The sequence below is a fragment of the Coloeus monedula genome (genome assembly GCF_965178545.1).
Source record: "Coloeus monedula genome assembly, chromosome: 12".
NCBI classification, from domain to species: Eukaryota; Metazoa; Chordata; class Aves; order Passeriformes; family Corvidae; genus Coloeus; species Coloeus monedula.
The window spans coordinates 9,015,754-9,042,966 of record NC_138792.1 but is presented as its reverse complement, the minus strand read 5'-3'; the positions used below and the strand labels follow the sequence as shown (position 1 = coordinate 9,042,966).

The 27,213-nt window shown below is 38.2% G+C and overlaps 1 protein-coding gene across 4 annotated transcripts; it reads left to right on the top strand.

Annotated features, from left to right (window-relative positions):
• Positions 1-27,213, top strand: LOC309577594 (phosphatidylinositol-binding clathrin assembly protein-like). 4 transcript variants are annotated; one of them, XM_082289726.1, is made up of 22 exons: positions 1-405; positions 8,110-8,252; positions 9,439-9,514; positions 10,335-10,437; positions 10,632-10,725; positions 10,830-10,941; positions 11,975-12,081; positions 12,695-12,736; positions 16,097-16,182; positions 17,274-17,397; positions 18,041-18,177; positions 18,474-18,577; positions 19,402-19,548; positions 19,991-20,050; positions 20,149-20,259; positions 20,928-21,044; positions 21,161-21,191; positions 21,660-21,780; positions 23,845-23,901; positions 24,226-24,333; positions 24,903-24,957; positions 25,149-27,213. In XM_082289726.1, the coding sequence occupies exons 1-21, from the start codon at positions 273-275 to the stop codon at positions 24,915-24,917; spliced, it is 2,028 nt and encodes a 675-aa protein (XP_082145852.1). In that variant the 5' UTR covers positions 1-272; the 3' UTR covers positions 24,918-24,957; positions 25,149-27,213. The 4 variants fall into 4 exon arrangements, 3 of the variants coding, with proteins under 3 accessions (XP_082145852.1, XP_082145853.1, XP_082145851.1); XM_082289727.1 differs by having other exon boundaries at positions 25,146-27,213; XM_082289725.1 differs by having other exon boundaries at positions 24,903-27,213.

Below are 27,213 nucleotides of genomic sequence, written 5' to 3'. Positions count from 1 at the left end.
TGTGAAAGGGAAAGCCGGGGCGCACCCGCGGGCGGAGGCGGTAGCGCCGAGTGGCGCCGGGAGCCGAGCGATCGCCGCTCCAAGGAGCAGCGGGAAGAGCCCCGCGGCGGCGGCCGAGAGGAGCCGCTGAGGCGGAGCCCGGCGAGCGCTCCCGCCGGAGGGAGCCGCCGGCGCCCTTCCCTCGGGAGGCTGCGCTCGCCCCCGGGCGCGGGGGAGCCGCCGCCCCGGCCTTGCGTGGGGACCGCGGCGGAGCCGCCGCCAGGGCCGCGGCGATGATGTCGGGGCAGTCGATCACCGACCGCATCACGGCGGCGCAGCACAGTGTGACCGGCTCGGCCGTCGCCAAGGCTGTGTGCAAGGCGACGACCCACGAGGTGATGGGCCCCAAGAAGAAGCACCTGGACTGTGAGTAGGACCCGGCGGCGGGGCCGGGTGGGCCCGGGGTTGGAGCTCCGAGCAGCCGGTCAGCGGGCCCTCCGGCCGCGGGCGGGGGACAGGGGAGAGCCGGCCGCTTGCATCTGGAGCGGGGTGTCCTGTAAATCTGGGTGGACCTGACTGGCGTGATCTCCAGAACTTATTTTCCACGTGGAGGGAGCGAGGTTTGTAACACCCTGTCGCGCCCGGGGAGCAAAAATATTCCAGCCTCATGAGCTGTTGCCGGTGAGAGCTGCTTAGCTCTTGTGCTCTGGATACAGTGGTGCTTTTTAAGCCGGCACCTGGGGAAAAGGTGTGTTTACTGTTGCAAGCCAGAATTTAATTTTTTAAGCACTGTTTCGCCCTTGTGTGCATCCTGTGGATTACAGCCGTTTAAATATTCCGAACATTTCCTGAAATATCACAGTTTTCTGTCTTACGGCTCGCGAGACTAGGTAAAAGATTAGAAGCGAGGTAAAGGGAAGGGGATAGCTTGACCAGTGCATCTCTTCTGGATGAGAGAATGTTGCCGATAATACATTTAAACTTAATATCTTACAGCCCCTTTCTCTATACCAAAAGATGCAGAGAGTTACCCCTGAAATCTACAGAAATACCGGTGGTGTTGCTTGCCTACAGGCTTTAGTAATAGGGTAGCAGTTGGAGTTCCTGTCTGACTGCTCGTAAGTGCACAAACCTTGTACGTTCTGTAGCACACCCGCTCCCCAGCGCGTAAAAGCGAGATTAAGTGTGTGTGTGTGTTTCCATTAAGGAGAGGAAAAAAGGCGTGAAGCCTTTTGCTGGTTTCTTCTAAGACAGGCTGGTAGTTTTGCACGATTCGTACAAGTTGATGGTACTAAAGGAGCTGCTGTTCAGACTCTCAGCAGAAGCGTTCTGGGTTATATTGTTTGAGGATAGTTGAGATGTGTGACTCTGTGACACTGGTCTGCTCATACTGGCCTGTGTGAGAGCTTTCAGTGTGGATCAAACAGTTAAAACCAGCCAAATATGTATTTCACTTGTTACTGATCTGAATGGGTGGGATCCAGCTACAGTAGCAAATATTGCAGCTATTGTGTTGAAATTAAAAGCCTTAAAACTGGGTAACTGACAATTTCTTTTTTAAAGATACCTTTCTAAAGTTACCTTATTTCTACTGGTCTTGTGTTCTGCCAGTGGTAGAAATTAATGAGGTAACTCCTGAGTCCAGAAAAGGCAACATAACAGGAAGCCAGAAAGTGGTTACAGTTTGCTCAATAGTTTGAAAGCTGCTGAATCCTAAAAGAGGTAGTGTGTTATTTGAAGATATTATTGAAATAATGTCATCTACTATAAGTCACCCTTAGAAAAGAAGAAAATGGAAACATGGAACAATTCTTAACTTGAGAATATCATAAACTGAGATTGCCTTTTGACTAACAAGTTCCTTTTGATCCCAATCTGTTTAGAGCTGTCAGTCAGTCTCCTGAAGGTCCCTTTCTGTGCCAGATAAGTTCTGTTTTCTGGTGTGATTCATTTGCTCAGACTTTGGCCTAAGACAGACAAAAATCTTGTTGTTGTGACTTGGTATCTGAGGAATGATTTGGTGGGGTAGGGAAAAAAAGATGTGAAATACGGTACCTTAAATATGACGGTAAGGGGTTAAAAAAATCCCAATGAACATGCTGGTGTCTTCATCAAGCATACCTAGACGCTGCTTTTCAAAGATCTGCAGCCCTTTGAGTGGCACTTCTTATTTTGTCACTTGTACACAAGACTTACTTGTATTAAATGTGAGCAGGTAGACATGAAATACTGTAATCTCTGGGGGAAAAAAATCACAGAGTATGTTTTTCCAAGATACAGTGCAAGTAGTTCCCAATTTAAGTACATTATGAAGGAAAACATAGCTTGGATTTAATGTAAAACTCTGGTAGTTGTACTCTGGTCACTACGTGTGTGTGTCATTCAAAATGCTACACCATCTGGTATTATTTGTAATTGCTGCTCAGGAAAAAGCTTTACCAGGAACATTTTTTTGAGAGTTGCTGTAGTTGTATCAGAGATTGTGGAGGAGTATCAATTTGTGCTCTCTGTTCAGATTAATTCTTAAAATCCCCTTACTGCCGAGTTTTCCTCAGTAAGAAAAAATGGGGTATTACAATATAGGTTTTTATAGAAATATGTTACATATGCAGTGTCTGAACTCGTATTTAAGAGTCTTGGGGTTTGTCTGACTACTAATTGCTGAGTAGTATAGTCATATTTTACTTTAAGAGTGAAAAAACACCCACAAAAAAACAACCCCAAAAATCTAAGCAATGTCAGTGGGAATACTTGGGGATTTACCTTTCAAGGTAGGTCACAGTGTCCTAAATAAGTCAGCAGATCTATTTCTGTAGTATTTTGTAATATTTTCAGATAATATAATAAGCTATATAGAGGCTGATCATTCCTCGTAGTGGAGCACCTGAACGTCTTGTCTCTTCTTTCCTAGTGTGGGTCCGCTCACTTCCCTCAGCCTTCTGAGTGTGGTTTGCAGCAGAGTGGGGCTGTTACGCTTTTGGAGGCAAACCTGCTCTTGTCTAATACTGAAGAGTCACAAGAAAAAAGAATAAGTTAAAGCTGTAGCCAAGCTGGTAACTGGAAGAGTAGACTTGTGTGTAGACCAAAACTTGGAAAAAACAAACCCCTAAATTAATTGCAGCTTAAACTTTTAAATTAACACAGTAATGAAAAAACAGCTCCTGTTTAACTTGTATACAGCCCATTTAAGAAACACAGGGGAGGGGAAGGTAGTTAATGTTGCTAATCAAGACTTAGAACTCCCATATGTATACAAGCTTTGGAAATCTAAGTAGTGGTAATTCTGGCACTGTAATTCTGGTACTGCCCATTCTTTCTTTTGGCAGCCAGAGCTCTTTGACTGTCGAGTGGTGATGCAGTGTGATTCTTGCAGAGATGTGTAAGTTGTGGTACAGGACAAAGGCAGTTTCTTGAACTCTTTACACAGACTAGTGGCTGTTTGAAGTTCTTTAGCAATTTGTGAAGTTTTTCAGTACAAAAATTGAGGAAATTTAACTTGAACAAAAAAAACCAGGTAATATTGTTGGAATCTATATATGGGGGTTGTATATAGCTTTTTAAAAAAAAAACATTATGGGCTGTCTGTCCTGTATCCTTGTTTAGTGGGGGAGTGGAGCAGAATAGCTGAATTGCTTTGCTTCTGGTAAAGTAACTCAAAATTCAGATTTAGCTGTTATTATTTAACTGAAGCTTAAAGATTGCTCTCAAATGTGCACTACAAGAGCACATTGGCATAGCAATGTTTGTAACAGTTGAGTGCTATCTTTTAAGTCTTCCAGCAAAACTGGTTGCATTCCTTGGCGAACATTGAGAAAATTGGCTGAAGTGGCTCTGATGTTCTACATTTTTGTAATGTGCCATTTATGATGCAACTTTCTAGAAGAAAATGTTTTTTTTTTTTAAGATTGCTGGGGCTGAGGACAATGGTCTTAATTCTTACATCTGTCTTAGAGCAGCTTCAGTCCTTCAGTTCAGCTTCCAAAATGGAAGAAATACACTCATATTAAACCTCTATGGTTGCCTTTAACTTATGTATTTACAGCTCTCTGGAGAGAGATTCCTGACTCAAGAAAATTATTATTTTTCCTGTTACTTAAAAGTTGAAAAGTATGTCAGGTTTTGTTGGTGCCTGGCTGGGAATTTTCCAAAAACCTGATGTATGTATATTTTATTTTGTTTTTAATATCTGGATTTATGCATGCTGTTCTCTGAAGAGCTATATAGCTTCATAGATGATGTGCCAGTATTTCAGATGAGTTGTGGAAAAGAAATACTCGGTACTCTTCTAGGCAGTAAGATTTCCACAGCTCTTCCAGGCTGCTTGGAAGCCCCTATGGTACTCTTCTGGTTTAAAGCTGTTCAATTTTTTTCAAATTTTTTTTTTCTTTTCTTTTTCCTTTTTTTTCCCTGTGTGATGTTAACATGTTTCTAAATTCCATTCTAGAAATAGCACCACAGTTTCACTTGCAGTTGAAATGATTCCTCTGGGTAATTGGCAAAATGCTTTGAGTTGTGAAGTGTTTATATAAGTACTGCGATAAGAAAATGAGCATCACTCACCCTATGCATTTCATTCCAATTTTTGCTGCCAACATCCATGTTACTGTTGCCCAGCTGTCAGTCTCTCAGGTGCATGTGTTCTTTTTTACTTCCAGATGTATGGGGATAATAGCCTTTTCCTTCTGTGCTACCAGCTGTAATAGATCCCTACAGTTGTCTCTATATAGATACTCCTGTTGCAGGCTTAGAAGAATCATATTAGAGAAGGGGCACTTTTCTTTTTATGTATCTCAATTGCAGAACTAGAATGTAATGCCAGCTTTATTTTTATTACTAGTTCTAAAACAGTAATTAAAAAAAATACCCCAAGTAGCCTTATTGAAGGCTTGAAGTAGCCTTATTTTTAAACTTGTGCTTTTGCAACACACTCTTAAGAAAGTCTAGTTTTGTCTTTAAAAATGCAGAGATTTTTTGCTTTGTTTAGTATTTTAGAGACGTTTTGTTTGTCTAAGCATGTGTTCTTCAGTATTGGTAACTGTGGCTTATTTGTTAGGGTGTTGAAGGAGATTTTGGAATGAAAGACCATGCTGTTCTGACTACCCCCTGTAAAAATTGTCTTCAGGGCAGCCTGTGGGTGTTGTCTTCAGCGTGTCTCGAGTGCATGGGACTGGCAGCTCACTCAGGCCCTCGAACCTCAGTCACAGCTTGAATTAGACTCCCAGTGGCCCTGCCTATGTGAAGTATTTCATTTTGGTTGCCTTTTGAAATGGACAGACACGTATCTTACAGAAGCCAGTAGCACTTGCTAAAAACTTATTAGCACTTCCACAAAAGTGCCCACACTTGAGAATCAAACAATAACGAGAGCTTCTCAAATACAGCAGAGCTCTGTCAGCTCCACTCTGTTACTGTCACTTGACAGAAGACATCTGCATGGCTTCTTGTGGAAGTAAACCTTTTTCCTGGCATAAGCCAAAAAAATGGTTTGTCTGTTTTATGGATGTGGGGCTTAAGGAGGGTTCACGAGTTAGAGCATTGGATGCAGGTGCTAACAGTAGGATTCCTGTCACATTGTGCCCGAGCAGCACTGTAAGAACACTCAATAGCAGTCGCAGACATTAGAACGTGCAAAGGATCTCCCAGTGTTAGCATCCTCTTGGCATCTGCTGGAACATCTGCTGGGAGACCTTAGCTTGAGGGAAGGTGACAGAACTGAAATCTCTCTGGAGAGCGCTGGCAAAATATGAATGAAAATAGCTTGGCTAGCTTGACTGGAGAGCAGCAAGATTTTAGGTTTTAGCCTCGATCTTCCTTCCTTTCCTCCGTTATTTAATAAGCACGTTTAATATTGAAAAATCTTCCGTGAAAAATTTGACTCGCTTACTGCTTATGTGAAGGAAAAGGATTTTGTGCTGAATTAATATTTTTGACAGGCTGTGTAGTCATTGACCTCAGCAGATCAATGGAATTTCTTTAACTGTTACCTAGTGTTATAGGTATCACATTTTATAGAGTTTGTGGGATTTTTGTTGGTTGGGTTTTTTTTGTTGCTTGGTTGGTTTTTATAAACTAAGAGTAGGACTTGTAATAGTCCTGTAACATTTCTGTGCTGGGTACAAGACACATCAGCTGCTGCTCTTAGACACTGCTCAGTATTTTCCATGTATCTCTATAATACTTGATTATAAACTGCTTGGATTTTGGAAGACTTAGTTGCCTTAGTGTATTTTGAGAGAACTACTTAGAAATGTCGTAACAAAATCCTCATTCGGTTGATGAGGCTGTTGAATTACAATTTAATATTTTTTCTATGTATAAATTCTGGGATTGGGACTTGCTTCATTATATGGGGCAATAATTGCCTGTGAACTGTTTGGACTTCTAGGTTAAAGTACTTCTTAATTTGACAGAACCTATGATGATATAGCCATGAGTAGGGAGAAGTAGCTAAAAAATTACATGGGTTTTGAGAAACTTCACATTTGTAAGTATTGAACTATATGAATACTACTCAGCAATAACATTTTGATGTACAGCTTGCTTAAAGCTTCTTTCCAGTGCTCTTCTTTTTGTGCAGTTATTTCAGCATTTTTGTGTGTTGATAATGAGCGAAAGTTTTCATCCCAGCTTCCACATTTTGTACATATTTGGAAACTTCTGACACCTGAATGAAATTAGTAACTTACTACAACTTGCATTTTATAGCTTTTTGCCTTGATGAGATACCATCTAAAATTCTTTACTCTGTTAAAATTACTCTGGTTATTAAACTATTTTAAACAGTGATCCTTAATCAAAGGATTTTGTTCTTAATAAACTGATCTTTAATTAAGGTACATCTGTAATATACGCTGTGCACTAGAAAGATAAAAATGCTAAATGCAGTATTTCTGTGAAATACTTTGTCCTAAACTATCGATGTGTGAGTTCTAAGTTCACATTTAAATTGCTTACGATGACACGGTCTGTCCTCTCCGTGCTGCTTCCAAGGCAGAGGAGTTGGCTGTTTCAGTGGTGCCAACACCTTGGAATTCAGTTGCTGCCTGGCTTCCCAGGCACCTGCCCTTCTTCGGGTCCTTACCCAGACAAGTCCCACAAACAGCAATGGGCTCTGCTGCCAATGGGCTGCTCACAAGCTCAGCTTAAATGAGAGGTCACAAAGGAAGCTTTTCAAACCAGATGTTTGTTTTACTGGCTTTGCCCAGTCCTTAGGGTGTACTTTGATCACACCTGAGCCAAATTTAGCACAGAGAGAGAAATAAACGTCTGATGTGCGTGTCTTGAGGGGTTTAGAGTAGTCCTGGATTCAGTTCTCTGCTCTTTTCTCAGCCAGTACCTTCTTTAGCCTTCTCAGGCAAGTGCTCTTCCCATGTGTCTGCTGAAGCCTGTTCTGGTTTTGTACCAAATTTCAGGCAGTCTTGAACCTCTCTGTCTCTGACGTCCCAAGTTAATGTTCTACTATTGAGTTTATTGTCAGTCTAGGACACAAAGGGCTTTTTTATATGAAAGCCTGAGACCCACCATGATCCACCACAAACTATTCAGTAGGCTTGTGACCAGGCGTTTTTTAAGCTAAGTGGAAGGGTGGATAGATGCAAATTCTTGCTCTTAATTCTTACAGAAAAGAGGCTTATTTTACAGATTTGTAGCATCTCATTTGCCATCATGTGTAAGTACTCAGGCGTAGGTCAGAGTGGCAGGCTTGTGCTGCCTGTTGATCACACGAGGTTGGGATGTCTCAGCTCTTCCTTGCTTCTCAGATTTTCACTCTTTTTGCTAGATTGAGTGGCCTCAGGCATTGAGCATCCAGAAGGTTGCTTACACTGGCTTTCAGAGACTAATTTGGGCTCCCTTGTGTATCTAATGGAACAGGTTATTTATTGATAATATAAGAGATATTGGGACTCAGTAAAATTATTGAAATACGTTTGAAGTTCATACATGGAGTCTTTCAGTAAAATGCAGTGAATCTGAGTAAGGAGGGTAAAGGAGCTCAATTATTTCTTAAACAAGGAACTGAAGTTAATGCTTCCAGTAAGAATTCTCAGTGTAAAAAACACAAAATAACATGTTGATCCTCTGAGCATGTAACTCCTTGTAATGCTTTAATTCTTTTCCCCTTTAATTTAGATCTAATACAGTGCACAAATGAAATGAATGTGAATATTCCACAGTTGGCAGACACACTCTTTGAGAGAACTGCAAACAGTAGCTGGGTTGTAGTGTTCAAAGCTCTAATTACAACACACCACCTCATGATGTATGGAAATGAGGTAAGACATGATTCGTTCTTTTAAAGTCTCCTTGACAGCTTTTAAAAAATTGTGTCAGTCTGTAAAGCATTAGATATGTACTTCAGTTTTTCAAAGATTTTGTTTTTCCTCTGCTGATGGCTCTAAAGTATTTGTCCAGAGGGGGGGAAAAAAAATTTCTTCATGATTTCAATACCAAAATATATCAGTGTTTCCAATTTACCTGCAGCTATCTTGGTTGGTCTGTGAGGGAATGAGTGACCTTTCTAGAATAAAGACTTGAAAAACTTCTGATGAGCTTTATTTCATTAGGGTAGCGCTTATCAGTAAGAGCACAGCAGAAGTCTTGTTAGCACTCCATAAATGTGCAGCCAACCTAAAAACAGATAAGAAATAATACTTGCTAAAGGGGAGAGGAATATGGTGACTAGAATATTTGATCTTGCAAGACATCATCTAATGGGTTGAGTCTTCATATGTTGTTGCTGTTAACATTCCTCTGAAACATCTTTGTACTGCATTTAATTCACTTAATTTTTTTCATCACAATTTTTTAAAAGCTTCCTAGTCAATAATGTGGTGTTAGAAATGTAGCCTCTCTTGCACAAGCCTTATCTTAAAAGCTAAACTTTGGTCAGGTGGCAGTCCTGAACCTGTGTGTGGTCACTGACCTAAGAAATGATTGTTGACTACTGGTAATATTGAAGTGATGATTCTTAAAAGTGCCTTCCAGCCATTAAACTGCTGGGAAAGCTTGGTGATCCTCCTCTCTGCAAAGCTCTATGAACTTGTTTGAAATGACCTGTAAAACATAGTGTGCTCTTCACACTACAGCACTTAGAGCTGTGTCAAACTTCAGGAGCTTGGATAATGCAAGTAGTATTTTTGTTTTGTGTTTTCTAGCTTGTCTGTTTTAAAGTACAAAGTTAACTAAGCAGCTTCCTCTAGGATTATTTGTATTTTATTCATGGGCAGTGATGTCTCTTTGTTTAGTTTAAATTTATATTTTTGCCAAATGGAGTTTTGGGCTTAAGAGGCTTTGCTAATAAGTATTTTCAGGTTTTCCTCCAAATTTTTCCCTTTTAACTAACTTCTATTGTTGGTAGAGATTACTAGAAACAATTACAAGGTAGATGTAGTTTGCTTGTAATATGCTTCTATATTTTGACTCCCACAACAATTAAATCATCAACTTTTTCTTCAACAGCGCTTTATCCAGTATCTTGCATCCCGGAACACTTTGTTCAACTTAAATAACTACCTGGACAAAAGTGCCATGCAGGGTAAGGATCTTTCACTGAAGGAAATAACTCTACTCCTTTTTTCTCTGTGACGGTACATGTATTGATGCACACTAGGAGCCAAATGACATTTAAATGGAAGGCTATTTTGAGTTTTATTGCATGAGACACCAAAGAATGTCCAGAGAAGAATATAGACACAGGGAAAGTGAGATTCTGAGTTACCTAGGTGAGTGCTAGAAATCTGTCTGTAATGTATGTAGCATTGCTCACACAGCTGTAAATTTTGCTAAGTGAACTCTTGATGCTCATTAGAGTAAACCTGATGAATTGTCAGCACAATAATAACTTTTGTTGTTGCATTTTAAAGCCTCAGGAGTAAATACTTACTGTTAAGGTGCATGGAATGGTAACTAGGATGTGCTTATAATTAGGGAGAGCTTCTTCAAATCTCTGATAAGTCCTTTAATTACTTCCTAATGGTAGAAAACGTTTTTAGGTCTTTATGTGGGTTTTGAGGGATGGCAGATAAGTTACCAAACTCTTCAGCATTTTACTAGGAATATATTTTTGTTCTAATTTCAAGAGCATCTTAACAAGAACTGCTTGATGCTTGCCTAATCTTTTATGCTTGGTTCTTGTCTAATATTTTAATGTGTTCAGGTGTTTATTCTCATAATTGCAACAATTGCTTTCCTAATCTTAGCAACTTGGGAAGAAACTAACATCACATCTCAAGACTCTGGAAAGTGCCTAGGAAGTACTTTTAATGTAAAATAGGCTAGTAGGAGAACAGTTCTTGAAAAGAACTGAAAATCAGTACCCCTTCAAAATGTCTAACTTATAAATGCTTAACTTTTAGGCTATGATATGTCTACCTTCATTAGGCGATACAGCAGATACTTGAATGAAAAAGCACTTTCATATAGACTTGTAGCAGTTGACTTCACCAAAATGAAAAGAGGGTAAGGCAACTGCTGCTGCTTCTGTTTGATCTTTTTCCTGTTGCAGGGGGCGGGAGAAGGGGGAACACAGTTGTTCTTGAGCTTGTCATAGAATGCTGTTCTTTTGGCACTTTGAAGCAATATTGTACTGTTACAACAACACAATGTGTGCTGAGGTCTCTGTATCTTGTGAATGTGTGTCTTTTACTCTGTAGGATAGATGGAGTGATGAGAACTATGAATCCTGAAAAGCTTCTGAAAACCCTTCCAATCATACAGAACCAGCTTGATGCACTCCTTGATTTTGATGTAAGTACTTTAAGCTCAATGTTAAGTAACACTCTCTCATTTTGAAGTGAGAGTTTTATTATTTTGTTAAATACTAATTTACTTTCTCATTGCTTTCTACACAGGCAAATCCAAATGAACTAACAAATGGTGTTATAAATGCTGCCTTTATGCTCCTCTTTAAAGATTCCATTAGACTTTTTGCAGCATACAATGAGGGGATTATTAATCTTTTAGGTATGTGAGAATTTTTCTAGCTTTTGAATTTTTGTGAAAGATACTGAGAAAACTAAACAACATAGGCAATTTCTGACTGCAGTTTCCTAACAAATTGTCTCTGCTCTATTGCTGTTAAATGAAGCCTGTCTTAGTTTTAGTGACCAGGAGCATAGGCTTACACATCCACTTCTACCTGGAAGAATACATGTTGAAACAGAAAGTGAAATGAGAGGATGACTGGTGAGACTGGAACAAAGATACCATAAAAGTGCAATGGATAACCTTTGCAATTGGACTGTAAAGGTTTAGTGAGATACATGCTGTTTTGAGTATTTAATTTACTCACAGTATAGCTGAATTCTGTTTTCCTGTACTTTCTTTAAAGCTTGACTTGTCACCTTTGACTGGTACCTGAATCTGCCTGAGCTGATTAGATGAAATGTAGGAGTTTTTGTAGAAGGGTGATAAGCTCTTAACAAAGCTTTTTCATTCTTATTTAAGCAAATTTATGAATGAAATGATCAGTTTGTTCTGTTCATCCATTAGTTTTTACTCAGTTACGTATTTGTAAGTATATAGGGCAAAACCATAAGAAGTGATGGATGTGGTTGATGCTCCTTTTGGTAGGTCAGTTCAGTATATGTAGCCACTTCAGTATCAAAATATATTGATACAGGGTCTAAAAAGGTAAATAAATACCAGGAATATTTTCAAATGATAAGATCATTTGTCTCATTGCCAGCTAATGAGCTGACTTTCTGAAAATATTCACCATAATACCTAATTTAACAATTTCCACTGATTCACATCCATGTTTAATAAATTTTTGCATTATCATGTAATACACTGAAACAGAAAAATCTATGGTTTTGTATTGACTGACTTACTACAAAAGGTTTCAGGTATTCATGTAAGCTTGAAAATCTGAATAGCTTTGAGTTACTCCTGTGTTCTCTTACTGAAGCTTGTCTCAAATTAACTTCTATAATACAGTTGTCAACTTTTTGCTGGGGAGGGTATTATCTTACAAGAGTTCTATTTGCATCCTCAGAAAGATATTTTGATATGAAGAAGAACCAGTGCAAAGAAGGCTTGGATATTTACAAAAAATTTCTAGCCAGAATGACCAATTTGTCAGAGTTCCTCAAAGTAGCAGAGGTAAATAAATCTACATGTATGGAAAGGATATAATTTAGCTGTCTATATTGGTACAGTATCAATATTCATAAAAACACCTTTAAACAGATTGTTTGTTTAACTTCACTATAAAAGGAAGTATTCTAGAGATTAGGTATTTTAAAGATTGTATATGCTTATTAACATGGGGTGGGATTCTGGGGTATCCTTTTTATTAGCCAGACCACAGAATGCTTTCTGAAGTATCATTATAAATGTTATGGATGCTCCAGAACATATAAACTGTATGTTACAGGCTATTTAAAGATATTTATAGGGCTCTCCTGTACTGTAAGTGCTAAAAAATGAAGTAGTTTCAGTAAGTGGTGTAGCTGTTTCTAATGCTTTTAGTAGGCTTTTCTGCATGGAAATTAGGCTAGATGAAAAGCTGAGTTTGCCTTGAGATGCATTTTAATGTCTTTGTGACTTCTAAGGTGTGTTCCTAGTGAAACTTGTACCAGTTCAAAAAATTATGAATATCCCTTTTTAATATGCTAGCTTCTATGTCACATTCGGACACTGCTGGGTTTTAGTTCCATTGTCACTGCATGTAGTAGTAACATACTTTTTTTTTCTTCTTTTTTTGTAAACGCAGCAAGTTGGAATTGATCAGGGTGACATTCCAGATCTTACTCAGGTCAGTGTACATTGCTTATTGATTAACCCAATTACATTGTTCTTTGTGTTTTTAAAGGTTGGTGTGTACCATAGTAATCATTCTTCTCAAGACTGTATTCTCTTCTATGTATTTATAGATGGGAAATAAGTGAAGTAGCTTCTCACATGCATTAAATGTAATCAATCCTTACGCTTTGCAGCTCTTAATGAGATGTTTTGATTTTTAAAGCAATAAAACTCACAGAAAAGAATATTTTTCAAGAACTTCTGGTTTTTATCACAGGGGATTCCATGGCAGGTAAGCCAGAAGTATCTTGCCATACCTAGAGGAAAACCTATTTCACTGTAACTTAATGACAGTGAGCTGGTTCAGTTGAAATTTTTTTCTGTACCTTAAAGTCTGAAGAATAAATTTGATGTTTCTATATCATGCTGGCTTTGATATTACTCAGTAGTATGAGGGACATGCACAATGCAGATTGTGTGCTGGAAAACTCAGTCTGAAAGATGGAATGCAGGGAAACACCTTCCAACGAGGATAAACTGAGGGGCAGAAGGGAGGTGAGAAAATGGTTTGACCTGGTGAACAGGAAACACTGATAGTCCACAGAGGTCAACAAGGTTATTCTTTGTGAGTTCCTTCAGTTTATAGGGATGTTTCATTTCTCACCTAGGGCCAACCCAACAGAGCAGAGTGTTTGGCATTTTTCTTTAGCATGGAGTAACCTGCTGAGTGGAATAAACAGCCCCAGGAGACTCGGGCATAAACTGCAGTGCCTTAGAGCTCAATTACTGGAGCTGTTGAAGTGCAGCCAGTGAGAAACTAAAAATTTCATGGGTTAATCATGAAAAATGTATCTAGTGGGAAGATTTGTGTAAACTTAATCAGTGTCTTTTTAATATGGAAATCAAACCTAAGTCACAAACTTCCATTGTCAGTGGTGTTCATTACTGCCTCCAGTATGATTTCCATCTGAAGCCATGCGTGCTTCAAAGTATAAATCTAATGCTTGCTCCTAGCATTTAATATTAATCACTTTAAGAACTTGCCTATGTGGTAGGAAAGATACGTGACTGAAACCATCAGGGTAAGAGCAGGTAATGGTTGAACACAGTAGTTTGATGTTTTCTGTTGGTGTTTGATCTTAGTGTCATACTTTGTCTTTTGATTAGTACTGCGGGCTGTATTATGCTAATCACATTATACTCAAGTCTGAAGTTATTTATACCTCCTGGGTTAGTGTGCACTTGTCCACTTAATTTGGTCATTATAAGGCTTTTGAAAGCAGGTGAGGGGTTTTTATTTACTGAGAATAGGGGTATTTAACTTCATTTTGCTGTGGTTTTTACCTGAAACTTTCAGTGACAAAGTCCATAATATCTACTGTGCCCACAACATTTTATTTCTGATATCTCAGTTGTTTTATTGTAAGTGCACTTATATTAGAAAAGCAATTCTGAACTGGTGGTGGACCTCAGCATCCTGTGCATTTTGGCAATTTCAGTGCTGCTGTTAAACATTCCACTTAGACAGAAAATTTCATGGCATTTAATGTGAGTTGAATAATTGTACATCCGTTTTGTGCCACTTCAAAAGGATTTGCTAGAATTTCTTAATACTGCCACTTTTGCCTGTTTCTATGAAGAAAGTATTTTCCTTTGTAGGTGCCCTGTTCACAGGGATGTTGCTTTCTGTTTATAGCTGTTCCTGTTTTTCATGAATGTAACTGGGTCGTTTCCCTCTGTATGGATGTTACTCTGTCATGTGTTTTGGGGGTGAGGAATGGAGGTGAATCATGAAATACAGCCTTTCTCAAGTCAGTGGCTGGATTAGCCCAGGTATATTTCCTGACATAAAACTACCCTGTTCACTCAAAGTCTGACATTTTGTTGGATGTCTGCAGTAGTGAGAAAGTTCACAGGAGGTTACTGGATTGTTGGGTTTAGTTCTTGTCGTTGAGGGGGTTGTTCAGAGGGTTTTAGAAAAAGTAATTACAGAATATGCATTTCCATACAAATAAGTTTGAGTGGCTTTGGGAGAAAAAAAAAGACAAGGAAAAGCTTTCTGGAATTACGGCAGGGTCTCCTGTTACTAAGATTATCTGAGTAGCTGTGCCATGCAATGCCTTTTGCAAGCTATTGTGCCTCCTGGAAGATAAAAGTATGGGGAAGTTTGGTTTGGTTGGGTTTGTTTTGGTTTTTTGGTTGTTGTTTTTTTGTTGATTTGTTGGTTTTTGGGATTTTTTTTGTCCCTGATACCTTTCCAAAAGGATCTTTCTAAATGTCCCCCTTCTGGTTTAGCTGTCTGGGTCAAACACTGAATTTATTCATGACCTGTTGTTGAGGGAACTACACTGTCTTAGCTTACCTTGCTCTGCTTAAGAAATACAAGGTTACAAGGTCAGGTCTTCATTTTAAGACAAGCAGTTTTATAGGATTATTCTAATTGCCTTTTTTTTTTTTTTTTTTTTTTTTAATCTCTTGACTTACCTAGCTTGAATTGGGAAGCTAGAATTGCGCTCAGTATTTCAAAGGGGAGCCTGCCAAAGCATTGTGTAAATAATATTTTTCCTCTTTCCAGGAAATGTCTTGTTCTAGCTTTTGGTACAGAAGGGCTAGCAAGGGCAAGTTTGTTTTTCCTCCAAACAATGCCTGTCATATCTGTTCTACCTGCTGAAAGTTGGCAAGTGGTAAGAGAGGCTTAATGTCTCTGAAACCCTGCCAGGTGAGGACGACAGAGCTGGCAAATAGATTTAAATTTTAGAGATACATTCCCTTAATCTAAATCAGCAGTAGAATTTATTTCACTTAGAGTAATAGAGTTGGTTTATCATACAGTTACATGTTGAATAGCTACTCAGTCTGCAGTAGTGTCCTTGGGAGCAGATTAAATTTGATTCCCTGTTTTATCAAACCTAACATCCTGCTGTTGTCAGGCATTTCCACTGCAAGCCTTTGACTGTAAATATTTGAATGGAGAGTGATTGGGTTTTTGTTGTTATGTAGGAAAGTAGATCAAAAATGCCAGGTCTTTGCTTTGGGACTTCTGTGAGTTTAAAGGAGTAGTGCTTAATCATCTCTGGTTATTCAGTTAATTCTAACATAGCAAATGCTGTTGCCAAAACCAAGAATCTAACTTGCATGCACAGAAGCAGAGCCACTCTGGGGGAATCCTTCCTTTGTGCCTCTGTGGTCCCACTCTTTTTAAAGAACCATCACTGAGTAGATAGAATTTGGGTGTGTAGGATGGCAGCAAAACCCAAAGGCACAATTACTGATGTGTGAGGTTGTTTGTTTTTAGTTGGTGAGAAAACTAATCTGTGTACTAAACAGTGATGTGTTGATAAAAGCAGTGTTTTATAAATACTTCCAATTTTAGGCACCCAGCAGCTTGCTTGAGGCGCTGGAACAGCATTTGGCTTCTGTGGAGGGAAAGAAAACAAAGGAAGTCTCTGCTGCCAGCAGGTGAGCACCCAGTGAATTACAGCATTGCTCGTAGTTAAGATTTGTCATTGACATTATAACAATTTTCAGAATTCAGTCATGTGGTGTTCTTGATTTTTATTCACTTCTGAATGTATCTTCCTAGAAATATAAGTGAAATATCTAGTGAGTAATAGTCTGATAGCTTAGCCACATTTGAAATGTAGGTATGTCTGCCTGTGTCTCAGACAGACTTCTGATTATGCTGTAATAAACAACTGAGCTGAGACCTTGTATATTATTCTTGTCAGCTTTTACCTGTTTAAAGTCCTTTGACTTGTAAGATTGATAAGGTGTTTCGATTTTGATACTCTTCTTACCCAAGATAGGATGGTATTTATCTAAACTGTTATTATTTATTTTTATATATTTATGGTCTACCTCTCAGACCATGAACTTATCTTGAACTTCTCATAAAAGTTCTTCAGTCCCTCCTCAGAACAGCCAAATTAGCTTAGATATGTTGTGCTAAAAGAAATTGTGTTATTCTTTCTGTCAAATACGGTATTGGGATGTAAGAAAATACTTCTGACTGAATAATGAGAGATCTCTTTTGGCATAGACATTCTCCCACAGCAACTTGGTAAATATTGATAAATGTACCAGGATGAGCTACCTTCCCAGTTTGCTGTCTTTCTCCTCAGATTTTTTTTTAAGAATATAAGGGTTCACTGCCACGGTATTCTGTTCATATATATAATAAATAGGCAATAACTGCTGTGGTTTCTTTGCTGTTACATAGTGTACAGTACAAACAACTTTCTGTGCCTCAGCCATTTGAATAACATTCCAGTCTAGTCTAGATAACTTTAAAGAGAAAAGACAGCTGCTGTGTTCTGCATTTTCCAGTTCCTACCTGCTGAAACTCGAGGGAGTGACTCTGTACTCGTGCCTCTTTGTCACCAAACTGTTTTTGGGATGTCTGCTCTTATGTACCAGACAGTAAGGGAAGATGTGACTGGGAATGAGGATAACACATGACTAGATAAGGCACTTGATGATTAAGCTGTAAATTATGTATACCTGACTGTGGTTTTTTTAATAACATTTTTAAAAATTATTGCTGTTTTTAGAGCCAGTGCCCTATCCAGTGCTGTTTCCACACTTGCCAATACAGGAATGTCATTCAGCCGGATGGATGAGAAAGAAAAGCAGCAGGCACTGGAGGAGGAACAAGTTAGACTGCAGGCACTGAAGGTACAAAGTTTTTAACAAGTTTTGTATTCCAAGATTTTTATAACTGGATATAATAGTGAGGAAGCTTGCAAGGTCACTTAGTGCTCTATGTGAGGAATGTGAGCTGTGTGAAACATACACCCATGCTTTGACCAGTGCTGTAAAAATGCAGTGGGTGTATCTAGAAGTAGTGGGGGATGTAAACCTGAAATGAATGAAAACAAGGTTATGATGTTGCTGCCTTATTATTGGGATGCACATTGGCACAGTGGTTTCTGAACATCTCAATTGAACCATGATGAGACTCCTAAAGTAGAGAGATGAGTCTTCCTGTGCAAAGGTCCATTGAGCTGTTTCTCTGAGTGACTATGGAGGGAGCCTGGAATGTGTAGCTTGACTAGAAGTAATTTACATCTAGGCAGTTATGGATTAAAAAATAACTATTTAAAACATCAAGTCTCACCTTGATTTTCACATGCTTTGTTAAAACAAATACTCTTATTTCTAATGTCAACTATTTCTCTGGTTTTAGGACTTTACAGAAGAATAACTGTTTTACTTATTAAGACCATAATTAAAAGTTTCTTCTTGGAAAAGGTCTCCAGGACTCAAATGTTAATAAACAAGTAAGACTAAAATGCCAACTGTCTCTCTCATCTTTCAGGAGCAGCGATTAAGAGAGATCTCTGTAGTGTCAAATTCCACTTCCACATCAGCATCCCCAAGCACTTTATCAGGGAAAAGTGTGAATACCACTGTCGCTGTTGACCTCTTTGCTACACCAGCACCCACAACAAATAGGTGAGAGATGCTTTGCTTTCTGAAAGAACCAGAAATTACTGCACCGGTCTGTAGCTGCACAATTAACTTCAAAACTGTGATCCTAGTTACCTCTCAGGTACCTTTTGCTGATGCTTTCTTGGTGTACCCACAGGAATTTTGTCAGTAAGTGCTTAATGACCAGTTTGTTGTACCACTGTTGTTGATGGGCTGCTGGTGAATAAGAGAAAATGAGATTGGTGTGAGTGGTCATAAAAGCAAGAATACAATGCCTGTTACATATCTTCATATTTCTCTCTCTCTCATTTCTTATTCAGCATGCCCAACCTTTCTAGTGATCTTTTTGATCTTCAGCCTGCCTTTGTTCCAACTGTGCAAAGTACTCCAGCTATATCAACATCAGCAAGCAGTGCTTGGGGAGGTGAGCTCATACCTTGATTTGACTGTCTAAATGATTAGGGAATTCTTAGAATACAAGGTTCGTACTTAATTGAATCTGCATCTTAAATCTTAACTATTTTTGCATCCAAACATTCATAAAAAAATATGAAGGAAATAATCTGAAAACTGACAAACTTTCATGAACACAGCATTAATGTTGATGGAACAAAAGAGCAGAACTGTTCAGTAAAGGGGACAGGGAGAAGAAATGTAACTAAAGATCAAAGTTGAAAAATACTGGGAAATAAAACCATAAAATAAGCAGGTGTAACTGAAAAGATCCTGGGCTAGTATTTCCATTTAATTAAGCAATATTTAATATACTTCTCATTTAAAAGGTGTTGGTAACTTCAGAGTTCTTGTAAAAAAGCTGTGGATTCCAGTTTCTTCACCCATCCTTCCAAAGAACGGTCAGGTTAGATGTAAAGAAATGGCTTAAATGCAAAAGAAGGCAATGTTAACACCATGGTAAATGTTAGTGTTTTAATAGGTGGAATTGCTACTCTTACATGCTATTTAAAAGGTAGATTATTGAAGCCAAAAATGTAGTGTCTGACTTCTTTGATATATGATCTGTCGTTCTCCCCCTCCCACCCAATGTCAATACTAGAAATATTTTCCCTAATAGAGAGCTGTTAGGATTTTTCTCTGAAACTAAAAATGTATATCTAAAAGGGCTGACCATTAGGTGGAGTATTTACAATTTGACTTTGTCTAGAGATTCTCATAGTCAATCATTTCAGTCTGTTTTTCTTTTCCATTATTTGTACTCTGTATTCTTTCCTTCACTTCTGCGTCCGAAAGGTCCTTTCTCGTCTTCAAATGGTTGTGTTGGTTCTCCACCTCATCTGGACATCTTTGACATGAAGCCAGTTGAAGAAGCTGTAAAATCTGCCACCCCTTTCATCAATTCTTCTTTTTCCTCCAAACAAACAGTGGAACTGTTTAGTGGTAAAAAAACAAACCCCATGTAATTTATTTGCAACTGGAGATGATAATGCTAATAAAGTGGGCCATGGAATCTTCTTGTGGTTTGGGCCAACCTTCACTTTTTATTAACAAGTGAAAGTAGTGCATTAATTCCAGGTGTAGTAAATTATATGCTTCCTTAAACGTTTATTTCTATAGTCAAAATAAATTATTATTTTGTTCTGCTTGCCCAGTCTAGACATCCTAAGACTTGCAGTGTTGCTGAAATCTGCTGATTTCTTTCAAACTGCAACCTTTCTATTTTGTAATGGGGAATGCAGGAGGTACTTGACTTTTCAAATCTGTAAAATAAAAAAAACCTTTTTATAATAGTAAAAATTCTTAACTGCAGACTTAATTGTTGGGCTCCCTCTTCTTTTTTCTCTTCAAAACTGATCTTCTTTTCTTCTCTCTTTTTGCAAAGATGACTTTAGTGGTCATAAACCAACATATGCTTCTGTGTACCATCCTGTGACTGTTGATGGTAATTTCATTTTTTTGGTTTTTTTAAACTTTCTGGTTTCACTGGAATGAATGATATTACTTCATGGGTGTATTTCATTATTCAAATTTTTTTTTCAGGTTTTCCTCTTCATTCAGCTCCTCCGAGTACCACCTCTTCAACAATTAATGTGGACTTTGATGCTGTTTTTGGAGGAAAATCTACAGCACCAGAGTACAGGACTGCAAGTGGTAAAAGCTGCCTTATGACTAATTTATACCCTACAGGCAACAGTTGCTTAACAATTTAGCATAATGGCTATTGCAGTTGAAAATTTAATAACTTAATATATTTGCAAGGTGATTATGGGCTGATAAGAGGCAATCAGTTCAGTTCTAGTTATTTACTTCAAAATTAGCTTTGACTGATTTAATTCTCTGTGTAATAATTGTTTCCTCTCTCTCTGGGGGAACAAACTTTGAACGTGGCCCATTGGATGTCTCCTAACGGGTAAGCTCGTGTTCATTTGTCTTCTGTGCTTTCTCTTGATGCATGATGATGACTTCCCTCTGACTCCATTGAGAGGCAGAGCACTTGCAGAAGTGCAGTACTAGTTGTGTGTGTTGCTTGAAGAATACCTGAGTTAGTCTTTCTCTCCTGTAAAGTATTGTTGAAGTACAATTAAAGATTCTTTTAGATTAGTAGGTACAATATAGTATTACATGAAAAATAAGTTAAACTATGCTTCTATCAAAGTCTTAAATACTTTCATCATGTTGAACCTTCACATATAAATGCTCAAATTAGTGTTCTATAAAGAAAATACCTCCCTGGCCTATGGATGTAGTTTATTAAATGCAGTGTAACCATTCTGTTAACAGTTGCTTTTATTTTCTTTGTTTAGGTTTTAACTTTCTAGATGATGTGTTGCAACCCACAGTACCACCACAAAGTCAAAGAGCCACTGTAGCCAGCCAGCAAAGTGGAAAAATTTTGGCAAATGACCTTGATTCTTCACTTGCTAATCTAGTAGGAAGTAAGTGTGAAACTTTTAAAATTAGCTTTCCCATTTGTTACTGAAAGTAAAACAAGCTTTTTTTCCCTCACAAATTAAAACACTTTAGGATTTTGTCTGTTTCTTTTCCCCCACAGATCTTGGCTTTGGAGGAACTCCATCCAAAAAGTAAGTGCATATATGTACTTAGAATATTCTCACATGACTATTTGATAGTCTCTGGCACTAACATGGCAAGAATCTCAACTCTTGAAATAATCTGAAATAACTGAGAAGTGCATTGGAACAGTGTGTTTGTGGTCAGCCACTGTAACACAGTGAAGTAGCTCACTTTAGTTAGTTTTGCAATTCCTGTATTTTTATTGAAGTGTTTTTATGAAACACTCTTAAGAGTTACATCAGACTCCAGTTATTATATTGTACAGTGCAGTACTGATAGTTCACTTTTAACATAAACAGAACCCCCAGATTTCACACCTACTGGAGAACAGATACATAAGTAATTACTGAAAATCCTGAGTGTTTCTTCAGATTTCATCTGTGTGCATGCATTAAGGCATGTTTTGGTTTCCTGTTATGTTGTCTTACTCTAGCTGTTGCCCCTCCATGAAAACTAACACCGTGGTTTCATTTTAGATCAGATATGCAGTGGTCTCAGCCTACAGAGAAAAAACTTACTGGTGGAACAAACTGGCAAGCAAAAACAAGCACATCAACCACATGGAATCCGACTCCCTTACCCACTATTCCACACATGGTAATTTCTGTACTATGCAATCACACTTCATTCTAGCAAATTCTGCTTCTCTGCTTGAGTTAATTTATAAAGAACAAAAAGGCATTTGATACAAGACTGGGGGTAGCAGGGAATGCTCATAGGGTCACACTGAATGAGGTAGAGATTTTAGCATGCCTTACTTCCCCTCACTGCAAACCTTGTCCATTAAGGACAAGTGAAAGTCTGATTACCTGTCTCAGTTCATAAATTCTTTTTGGATTGAAATAAATGATCCCAGTCCAGAAAATTCCTGATGTGCATGTTTGAAATACTCCCATTCGCCTTCCCACGCACATGTGCACACAAACATCCACCTTTAAGAATCCTGAGAATGCATTTTAAGGGCAAAACTGCTGTTCCTTCCAGTCATTGCTCCTTTTTCAGTTTTATCATTAAAAACTGCTGCAACCCCTGCAAGGCACCTTAACAATGAGGTCAAGCAGCACTCTGGACTTTTGATAATGCTCAACAGCAACTTCGTGTTTTTAACACAGTACGAAATGTTAAGTGTATCTTTTATAGTTATTTAAATGAAGAATTTTCATTTCTAGGGGGGATATTTGTAGGCAACTGACTTTTCGATGCTTTTAAAAGAGATTTTTCAAGTGTGTTGTATTTATAATATATTCATATAAATATGAATCACTTCTAAAATATAGCTGTCTTAGAGGGAAGTAGAATGTTCATCTCAGTTATGCATACAACTAGGATAATTACCACATTTGCTGTGAATTTTGGACTGCTGTCTGACTTAATTTTGCAATAAGAACAGTTCTGCTCTAATGCTTGTTTTCCTTGTCTTACATGACTATGCTCATTCAGAATTAGAAAAGTTGAATACAGTATTAAATCCAGTATTGGATTCAAAAATGAGACTTAAAAAATTTGATGAGAGGGCACAGTTTTATTGCACTTCATGTAAGATTTTTTTGAGACCATATGATCTCTTTATCCTGTCTAGGTGCTCTAGAATGTGTTGTTAGAGTGCCGATGCATTTTTAGTTCTGGAACATAGGGGGGTACCTTACTACCTGTTGATCACTGTGGATTTAAAGCTATGTTTTTATATCATGTGTTCATCTGGTCTAAGCATTTGAGTGTTTTATGCCAGGTGTCTGCTCACGCATTTGCCTGGAACTCCCAACAATTAATGATGTGAAGATCTAGCTCAGCTACGAGCCTCATTAAAATCTGTGCCCCAGAACTGCAAATGTCTCAGTGTCCTGGCTGGGCCTCTGGCACAGAACTGACCCTCCAGTTCATGTACCACTGCATCCTATCCCATTGCCAAGTCTTTCATCCAGCACTTGGGTTTCAGTATAATTAGCACTGCTTAACAAAGCATGGCCTTAAGAAGCACATGCATTGCTGTGCTTGTGAACATACCCTGATATAAGGTATTTCTGGCTTAAAATGCTCTTCATTTTTCTTTTTTCATATTGTGATATGTTGCTGACATCAGTTGTTAGTATGTGGGCAACATTGACCTGACTGAACATCTGTTGCTATTCACTTCTTAAGCTGAATGGTCACTGGCTTTCTTGGCTTTTTTTTATGTCCTTCTCACATAATGGGAGGAAGAAGGGGCATTGCATGCCATGCCCTCTAAAAGCTTCTCACACACGTGCTTCTGCAAGCAATATGCTCACATGTGGCTAGGTGTAGTAAAATTTCTAATTTTGCTGTAAGTTGTACTAGTGGTAGCTTTCTAAGCATAATTGCTGATGCTCCTGTCCTTACACTTTTTTTCCTCACGCTTTAATTGTTTTAATAAATGAGTTGAGTGTAGTTACAGACTATTACAGTACTGGACTTGAATCCATCCCTGAGTTAGAATTTCCAGCATAAATACCTATTAAATAATTTTCTATCTTATCCTTTTGCTATGCCAGAATGGAATACACTATCCTGCATATGTAAGTCAATTTCTTGTAAATACATTGGTTATTTTAAGTACTGAAAAATGTGTTTTTCAAAGTTTTATATATATTACCAAGTATGCATGAGTTTCTCTAAAATATATTAAAATTTTCTTGATTAAAGGTACCTGCTCCTATCACATACCCATTGACCACACCTCAAGTGCCTGTATATGGAATGGTAAGTAAGGTGCTTTGTTTTGCATTCCTGAACACTTTGTTGTCTCTGCCAGTAGGTTTCATGTCACGCATTGTGATGTTCAAACCACCCTTCAAATTAAATGTATTGGCAATAGTGTGTGAAATCTGGTATGTTTCTCATACTGCATTGAAAGAGATCACTCTGAGGTTTATATAGCAGGGGTTTTTAAAAACTTTGACTTTATTGTGTGTGTGTGTATCTATATGTTTATTTTCTGCTATACCTAAAATGCAAAAACATGTATTTTTTGGAAGTAGTTTTAATTTTATATATTTGTTTTGTGGGTTTTTGTTCTTTTTACAGGTACCTCCTCAGGTTGGAGCTGCTCCTTTGATGGCACCCCAGTCAATGATGTATACACAGCCTGGTCTAAGGCCAACAAATCCTTTTGCACCTGTTTCTGAAACTCAGGTGAACGGTGCTCTTTAATCTTGTGATGACATTGAAACTTCAGCTTTGGTAAACACAACCAAATGCTTCATAAAGGGCTGCTGGTGTATTTCTCCACATGAAAGTGAGGGGTTCCTCAGTCAAGGGCAGGAGCTTTTGCTGGTGAGGAGGCAAATTCAGATGATGAAATTGCAGGAAGCAAGGAAGAAAGCAAAAAGCAGATTTTTGCCCCTCACTGTTTCAATATTAAGCAAACAGGAGTGGTGAAGGTATGTAGGTTTTAGTCTCCCTATGACATTAGCTGGGTACTTGGTTTAGTCATACTGACCAGACCAGTGTTGGAAGCTTCCTGAAGGATCAGGTGATGGGGGATTGAAAAAGACATGGACAAGAGATCATTCACACTGGAGAAACTGTATTCCCATCATCCAAATACCTTGGTCTTAATATTCTTTGGGGTTTTTTTGAAGTGCCAAAGCCAATAGACTTAACTTATAAGTAACAAGGCAGTCAAATAGATTCATTATTCTAAAACACTGGGAAACTATTTGTTATGTAAGTGGCATTAATATGTAATCTTTGTTTCACAGATACAGTTTATGTAGAGCCACCAAAGCAACAAGATGTGAGAACAACCAAATACTGGTAAAAAAAGAAAAGACTGAATTTCAATCTTTCCATGATGTATTCCTGAACAGGGCAACTGTTTATTCCCTGTATAATACAATATTATTTTGACCTGCAATGCTTTAGAGATTCTTGTTTATAACAGTCACTGCAGTGTGAAGTCATGGTTGTTCCCTGATTTTTTTTTTTTTTTTTTAACTGCTCAGCAGAAAACGTATTTTTATTGAGGTTGACTCAGAAGGTGCAAGCTGGATTATCATCTTCAAAATCGAGGAGAAGGTCACATGATTGCTCTACAACCTTAATCATCAGTGGATTACTTTAGGAATTGACTGAGGATGTCAAAACTATTTATTTTATCCATCAGTTCTGTGGCTGTTGTAACCAAGACAACATAAATCAAGTTGAGCAATAAAATTTTTATGTGCTCTAATAAATACTCTGGTAGAGCAATGCTTGCATTATCATAAAGCCAATATTGTGTGAAATCAGACAGCTTTTTCACATTAGAATAGCTTATAGTAATTTGCAAACTTTATAATGTGAGTTTGAAATGCTGTGAATCAACAAGAGACATATTACATAGATAGATAGCTATAGTAAAAATAATAAATTGCTCCGTTGGTATGTCAGTATTACAGGGCTAAGTAAAAAGAGCCAGCAGCTGCAAGGCTGCAAGTCTGTGGTGGAGCAGGGGAAACAAGAGTGGCACAGAACAGCTCACACAGCCTCCAGCAGGTGCCAGCAGCTGCCCTTCCATGGGTGCCTTCCCTGAGGTGGCATCTCCCACCACGGGCTCAGGGAAGAGCAGCCTTGGGAGCCAGTAGCTGTCGCTGCCCCAGCCACAGCACACAGGAGCAGTTTGAGAGTCTTGTTGATAACTGCAGTAGAGGCAAGAGAGCCAATTCTTCTTTCTAAAGTCCATTAGGTCAAAAGAATCAAACCTTGCAATCATGCTGACACTTGTGAACTGCCAACTATTTTGAAATTATCCAGCTGTAGAGAATAGCTTGTGTTTCTTTTTTGAAATAAGAACCTAGTTATAAACCATATAAAAATAATTATTTTTAAATGTGTAAATATGTGTAAACTTTTAGATAATTGTTTCTTTGATGCTGCAGAAATCTTTTTCTTCTGTAGTAATTTCAACGTAAAAATGCTACGTTAAGAAATCCAGACTCTTTTTGAGAGGAAAATCTTTAAAATCAACTAATTTATGAAGAATGCTGTTCACAATGGGTCAGATGTGTGCAGACTTCTGGCACATATTTTGTATTTAAGAATCTTCCTCCAGAACTGAAATTGGCTATGAAAATGCCTTATCTTGTATTTTTCACTGTCTGATAAAAAGTGGTAGCATTAAAAAACCCCAAGTTATAATTAAGTAGATAGAAGTGGGAGCAACCTTTCCTCCGGAAGTTTTGTGGCAAAATGCAATGAAAAGCTCTCCTGTAAAATTACTTCTAATAATGATTCATATTACAGCTGAGTTTTCTATTGCTACAATAAATAGACCTCCAGAGCAGTATGTCTTTTATCCTTTGGGGTGTCTGTAATTGCAGAAATACCTGACTCTCACCATAAATGCAGATAGGCCTGAGAATCTTGTCAAACTCCCCTGTAGATTCCTCACAGTGAGACAACCCTTCTCTTTTTCCAAATACTTCATTCTGTCCAAAGAGTGCAACAGTAGTATTTCTTAACCCTATGGTAAATATTTTGCCAAATGAATCAATACAAAAGAAGCAAAATAAAACTCCACTCCTCAACCCTTGGAATCTGTAACTGCTAATTTCCTGGAAAATGAAATCTTGCAGAAACTTAAAACTTGGTGTTCCTTGATGTGTATTGATTTTGAAAGAATTTGGACCAGTATATGGCAGTTTAATGTTCAAGTTTGAATTACTAAGGGCTTCAAGCTTTAATCCACCTTTATTGGGTTGAACAATTGTACAATTTTAAGCCAATGAGTTCTTCAGTGCCTATAGTTGCCCTCCACATGATGAGGGAATAGATGTCCTTTAGAATGGGTCATTGTGTTGAGGGGACTGTTCATTTAAGAAATAGTGAATTCCATAGATTTATTCAGCAATCAAAAGTCCTGTGTTCAAATAGACCAGTCCATGTAATTATAAATGTCTGGGCATTAATGGCGGAAGTGAGAGTGCTACAAGCAGGCAGTTCCTGTAAGCTGTTAGGTTTTTTCTTATACTGAGTTGTATAAGTAATAATTTGTTATTTTAATAAAATGTGCAAATAAATGCCTGGCAAGCA

Bases quoted from the DNA above. Each gene is read 5' to 3' on its own strand.
- LOC309577594 (XM_082289726.1), top strand. From the start codon at position 273: ATGATGTCGGGGCAGTCGATCACCGACCGCATCACGGCGGCGCAGCAC. The intron at 18,178-18,473 runs GTGAGAGATGCT...TTTCTTATTCAG, and splicing joins CCAGCACCCACAACAAATAG to CATGCCCAACCTTTCTAGTG. The intron at 19,549-19,990 runs GTAAAAAAACAA...CTTTTTGCAAAG, and splicing joins AACAGTGGAACTGTTTAGTG to ATGACTTTAGTGGTCATAAA.